Source organism: Haematobia irritans, chromosome 2 (genome assembly GCF_050003625.1).
Source record: "Haematobia irritans isolate KBUSLIRL chromosome 2, ASM5000362v1, whole genome shotgun sequence".
In the NCBI taxonomy this organism is placed as follows: Eukaryota; Metazoa; Arthropoda; class Insecta; order Diptera; family Muscidae; genus Haematobia; species Haematobia irritans.
The window spans coordinates 197,214,359-197,221,286 of NC_134398.1; the positions used below are offsets into that span (position 1 = coordinate 197,214,359).

Below are 6,928 nucleotides of genomic sequence, written 5' to 3' on the forward strand. Positions count from 1 at the left end.
TCCGAATTTCAGGAAAGAGATTCAGGATGGGCATTAAGTAAGATTGCTAGACTAGACATCAATGTGAATCGAGTGAACCTTGTCAATGGTTCATCATACTTGCCCACACCACTAGCATTGCAAAGGAAATTAGCATGCTTGAACATAAAAAATAGAGACGATTTCTGTTTTAAGTGGTGTATGGTAGCTGCAGTTGGAGGCATGCCCAGAAACAATAGAAATGCGATAAGCTCATACAACGTCAACATAGGCAGTGATATAATCAATTTGGCATATGGGAAAATTTTAAATTTTGGTGGACTACATTTCCCATTGGCGTTACAACACATTAAACGCTTTGAAGAACAAAATCCGGAGATAAGTGTTAATGTGTTCGGCTATGTTAATGATGTCATTGTCGGCCCGTATTTTAAAACTGAAAATGTAAAACTAAATCATGTTGATTTAGTACTGCTGGAGGAAGGAGACAAATCACATTATATACTTGTTTTAAACAAGTCGAGGTAATTCTTATTCTTTCTTATATGCACAATCACGATTTATCTAATGTATTTGTTTCTCTTTACAGACTTTTAAGCATGCAGAAACGAAAAAATAATGGACGTATTTTCCTATGCGATCTATGTTTACGTCATTTTTCAACGGAGGAGAACCTTAATAATCATTTCGAAAAATGCCAACAGGTAAAGAGAACGATGCCCGAAAAAGAACGTCAAAGATTAACATTTAAAAATTTCAAAAGACAAATTAAAGTTTCACATACGGTGTATGCGGACTTTGAATGCGTTTTAGAGGATTGTAGTGCACAGAGTGGTAGCACTTCAAAGACCACATATTTGAAGGAACATGTGCCATGTGCATATGGCTACAAAATCATATGTAGCTATGATAGTTCGCAAAATATTTTAAGAACGTATACGGGTGCTGATGCATCCAAAGAGTTCTTAAAAAATTTAATTGCGTATTGTAAACTAATCTACAATCGTCTAAAGGTAATCAAACCGATGGATAGCTTGACGCCCTTAGAGACTAGGGAATTTTTAAAAGCAAAAACATGCCACATTTGCAAAGGTGTCATTAACACTAGGGTGGAAAAAAAGGTGAGAGATCACTGTCACCTCACAGGCAAATACAGAGGGGCAGCACACAACAGCTGCAACCTTCAGTATCAAGTAGCCAATTTCATTCCTATTTTTTTCCACAATTTTTCAAAATATGATTGTCATCTTTTTATCAAAGACTTGGCCCACTTTGAGGGTACTACGTCTGTTATTGCTCAGAATAAGGAGACATATATTTCAATGTCTCACATAATTCCAATGGGAAATAAAAAAGTATTAGAATTGAGGTTTTTGGATAGTTTCAAATTTATGGCTGCGAGTTTAGATACACTTGCTCGTAATTTGACCGATGATGCCCTTCACAATGTAAAGGAGCACTTCCCAGCCAATTTCGATCTAATGAAAAGGAAAGGGGTTTTCTGCTACGACTATTTATCAAGTCATAGTAAATTGAGCGATGATAAGCTACCGCCCATAGAAGAATTTTACAACACTCTTAATGATACACCATGCACTGTGGAAGACTACACACATGCACAAAATGTGTGGAGAACAATGGGTTGTCAGACATTAAAAGACTATATGGAACTGTATTTGATTACAGATGTTCTTTTAATAGCTGACATATTCGAAAAATTTCGCACAATGTGCATTGACATTCATGAACTTGATCCATGCCATTACTTTACGGTGCCTGGTCTTTCTTGGGAGGCAATGTTGAAGTTAGTAACACGAACAACTGAACTACATCTCTTATTAGATAAAGAAATGCATAATTTCTGTATGAGGGGGATTAGAGGTGGAATAGTTCAGTGTAGCAAAAGATATGTTCGCGCTAATAACAAATATATGAAAGATTATATAGAGGATCTAGTTTTGAGTATCCTCTTATACATTGACGCAAATAATTTATATGGACTAGCCATGTCCCAATGTCTCCCACAGAAAGATTTCGAGTGGGTGATTGGAAGTCCAGAATTTCTACTAAAATTCTTTTTTGATAATATATCTAAATTACCTGCCGATGCCACTCATGGTTATTTCCTTGAGGTAGATCTCTCCTATCCTAAAGAAATCCATGACTATTTAAACGATTTTCCACCATGTCCTGAAAACAAATTTCCTCCCGGATCCAAATTTAAAAAATTGATTGCAGATTTTGAGGATAAGAAAAACTATGTAATCCACTATAGAAATCTGCAACAATGTTTAGATTTGGGTTTAAAACTTGAAAAAGTACACAGGATATTAACATTTGTACAAAGCGATTATTTACGTCCCTTTATTGATATAAATAATAGCCATAGAGCAAAAACAAATATTGCATTTGAAAAAGATTTTTTCAAATTGTTGAATAATGCGATATATGGCAAGACTATGGAAAATGTGGAAAAACGGACAGACGTGAGAATTGTAAAGGTATGGGAAACAGTAGGACAAAGAAATAGTGCGGTGAAATTGATTTCTAGGCCAAATTTCAATAGCCTTATTCATTTTGGAGAAAATATGGTCGCCATCCAAATGAACAAAGAAGAAATTTTATTAGATAAACCTATTCAAATGGGGTTTGCCATTTTAGAAATTTCTAAACATTTTATGTATGATTTCTACTATGGATTTTTGAAAAAAAAGTTCGGGAATGATGTAACCTTAGCGTACACTGACACCGATTCCATGGTCCTCGAATTCATAGGTAGGGACTTCTATGAAGAAATAACTCCGGATGATATTAAAGCAAGATTTGATACATCCGACCTACCTCTTAATAATAGATTCAATTTCCCTATTGCAAATAAAAAAGTTTTGGGAATGATGAAAGATGAGAATTCGGGGAGAATAATGACTGAGTTCATAGGGTTGAGGCCAAAAATGTACTCCATGAAAGTGGAGGATTGTGCGGAAATAAAAAAATCTAAGGGCGTCAAGAAATCTGTGTTAAGAAAATACACATTTGAAACGTATCGTGAATGTCTTTTTAATAAAAAGAATTTAAGTGATAGCATGCTAGTTTTTAGGTCTAAAAAACACACAGTGTTTACAAATAAAGTTAATAAAATAACTTTAAGCTATAACGACGATAAAAGAAAAATTCGAGAAGATGGCATTAATACATATGCATGGGGGCACTATGCGATTGCAAATGAAAACCATAGCATATCTAGTAATGAAATCGACTTGGAGTCTATAAATCCAATGGTGTTTGATGTTAGTTTGAATGATATTCAAAATCTTGACTTGGCATCAATAAATGATTTAGACGACTTGAATTTGGATTTTGTCGAATAGAATAAGTATAGTACTGATATTATTAAGTATATTCATTAAGTCATTGTAATGTAAAAGAAAAAAAAACAACATTATTTATTTATTTATTTTTATTTATTTATTTATGTAATTTTAACTTATTAACTAAGCAAATCTCATGTAAATAAAGACTATTTATTTATATATTCATGTAACTATGCAAAAAAAATAATAAATAATAATAATAAAACAAAAATAATTCTATTCTTAAATAATTTTTCGGACAACTGCAGTCAAAGGTGTGTATTCCATCAATCGATCATGTAATATAAGACAGTAGGCATGAGTATTTTGAGGGATTAATTTACTCGTTTCAATCTCGAGTTTGACATCTATTGGTCCATGCTTTATCATTTCATTTTGATGGCTAACATCAATGACTATTATTGGTGATTCTTTGAACTTTGTAAGACTTAAAATTGGATATGACTCCCTTTGATAATAGTTTTCTTGAAATTTCGTATACATTTCGTAGAGTATGGCATATCGATTCTCATCAAATTTTAAATTTAAATCATCATATGGATAGGTCTCAGAGTTCAAATGAACTTTTATATTGGTTAAATTACAATGAGCAAACTTTCCTTCTCGTACAAATGCAAACAAAATGAAGCGTGGTCTCTCCCTGTTCAACGACAACTTGACATTCCAATTGCACTTCATCGAACCAAAGAATGTGGGGTTAAAATGGCAATCCCAACTTCGAAATGCAATTGGTAACGACGTACCATCGCGCACTGTTTTCATAACTTTTACTTTCATTATGTCAGAGAGGTGAACATGGGGAATCCTCCACATCACGTTGGTGATGGTTAAATTTAGATTTTCTTTGGGATCCGATGAATAGCATGCTTGGCTATCACTAGAACCTCGCAGAAGTATAAGATCATGTTTGCTATGCAAGATAATTTTATGGAAGTCTTCAGCAAAACCGAGTAACATCTTCAATGGAACATAAAAGTTGAATGTGTTTACGGATATATCCTCTAAAGAACTCCATCCTGCGTTTAGAAGCATATTACTCTCAAAACTTGTTAGAGATGCGAAATTTTTTATTGTACTTGATATTCCAAGATATCTCGATCGATCAATTTCAACACCATTAAGCTCATATCGGATTTCATCAAACATGTGCGCTACACAATTGTTTTTCAAACGAGCATTGATTGCTCTTTCTCCACTGGCCACTGTTATGGTACCCTCTATGTAAATATAACTTTCAGCCGGTAATACATACAAATCTTGATTTTGTATGGTTATTCTTATTTCATCATTGTTTTTAAATGAACGAATATATGGGACATAACTATGGTAGTCTTTTTTAGTAATATTTTCATCTGAAAAAGGCTTTTCGGATACATTAAGAATTTCAGTCATTTTGTTTTAAACGAAGGTTGAGAGATTTTAAAAATTTTATATTTTGCTTAGTTAAAGGCAGTAGTCTGCGGTTGGCGGTTTGCACTTGAGTGTTTGCCTTTGACTTTCCGCTTATGTTTTTATTATAAATAATCATCTGTCAGCTGGCCTTAGATGAATGCGTAAAGTAATTTCCTCTCCGCGAAAATTTATTATTCTTTCTTCTTGATCTACAATCCACACTTTAAGTGAACTGATTTCTTTGACGTTAACAGGTAAATAAACTAAATTTCTTGGTATTTCGTCTATTTTATATCCAGGGGAAACATTTATTGCAAATTCATGAATAGTATGCACCGGTAAATTATTCATGAAGGCACCGGATGTAATATTACATTGAATTTGAATTGCATTCACTCTCATAATGTTCACGGGAAGGGATGACTTATGTGTTATGTTGGGTGAGAGAGTCCCTCTTTTGAAACCCAATAATCCTCCGATAGAATGTTCATGATTAAAGTCGATTATATCATGCGAAGAAAATATTTCAATTTGCAATGTATTGTTGTTAGCAACAATTTCAATACTTTTTGACCCATTGTTTCTTCCATAGGCCATTTTTATATAATCGACAATGTCTTCCAATTCATATGATCCTATGGGAATTTCGATTACTTTCTCACCGATATGAAATAGATTGTTATCATTATCGACATTGGGTATAGAGTTGTATGAATGGAAATCAATTAATGCACATTCATAATCTCCAGAGAGCTGCAATGAAGGGAAATATTCCGCGGTTAGAATGGAAGATTTCCCCGTTAGGGCTAGCGTTATTGACATAATGAGTACTATGCTTTGAATGATGTGTTTCTACTATATTAAATCGCTTTTATTTATCCAAGAGTTATGTTGATTTGAGAAACCCAGCCATTTGACATAAACACGATCTCCTCTAGTTTTTAAAACTTTTTCAACTAGGTAAGAATTGGGATACTTAGTTCTTTTCAATTCCTCCTCATAAAAACATCCCTTAATGGGGTGCCCCTGATAATCTTCCAATATATATGTTACTGGGTTTGTGACTTTGATTAATTTAATACGGAATATTTCTGTACTGAAATTAGGGGTATACCCCTTTTCAAATATATTTTTATATTTGCTGATTCGAACAAAATCACCCACCTTGTACTTGTGTGTCTTGAATATTTTTAGATTGCTATATACGGTATCGAGTAACTCTTGTTCGTTTTTTGAATTTACTTTGTATGGCGGCATTTTTATTGTACGATGTCTCGTTCTATTGTATGAATATATTAACTTTTTATAGATATCAATCCACTTATAGTTTCCATTGAACGAAAAGTCACGGAACATTTTACTTTTTAATGTGCGATTGAAGCGTTCAACAATCGATGCCTTCATTACACTATATGTGGAGTAGTGGTTAATGTGATATTTTTCCATTAGCTTTGCAAAATCTTTATTGAAAAACTCTTTACCATCATCTGTTTGTAGGTTCTTTGGTGCCCTTCCTTCTTTCAATATTTTATAAAACGCTGCAGTGACGTCATTCGCATTTTTAGTTTTCGTTGCTTCAGCGCAGGCATATTTGGAGAATGTATCGATAACTGTCAATAGATATTTATAACCACTATTTATTCTGGCGTAATTTCCCATTTCAACTAAATCCGCCTGCCACAAATCATCAATCCCTTTCATTATGACTCTACGGCGAGGAAAGTTTTTTCGCGCTTGAGCATGAATTTCATTTACGATTCCCCTTCTCTCCATGATCAATCCTGTTTGTTGTATATGAATGTTGGCGAGGGATACAATTTACTTATAGCCTCAAAAATGTTTGCTAGTGAGATCTTTAATTCCGAAATCTGTTCCTGCGTTTTGTAAAATTCCACGCTTAACTCTTTTTTGAATATTTCTTGTGAGCGTGTGATTTGTGCTTGTAAATAAGCTTTGTTGACTGCGTCTCGATCTTCTGTCGGCGCACCCAAGTTTTTAATTTTTTTAGTTTGTATATCGAGGTTATAATGCCGGTCAAAAGTAATTCCCAAAATTTTTTGAGCATTTCTTCTTAGGATTTCCGAGTTGGAGAAGTGTCCGAACTTGTCGACGCTCATCTTGATAATAATATGCCAAAACAAAGGTTAATAAATTATATTAGCCTCTCTTAGCTCCTCTATAATTGA

The 6,928-nt window shown here is 33.7% G+C and overlaps 1 protein-coding gene across 1 annotated transcript; it reads right to left on the reverse strand.

Annotated features, from left to right (window-relative positions):
* Positions 1–3,572: 3,572 nt before the first annotated feature.
* Positions 3,573–4,742, reverse strand: LOC142225223 (uncharacterized). Its single transcript, XM_075294999.1, has one exon. It carries the CDS (start codon positions 4,740–4,742, stop codon positions 3,573–3,575), a length of 1,170 nt encoding a protein of 389 aa, XP_075151114.1.
* Between the last annotated feature and the right edge of the window lie 2,186 nt (positions 4,743–6,928).

Coding starts and splice junctions, on each gene's coding strand:
- LOC142225223 (XM_075294999.1), bottom strand. CDS start 4,742: ATGACTGAAATTCTTAATGTATCCGAAAAGCCTTTTTCAGATGAAAAT.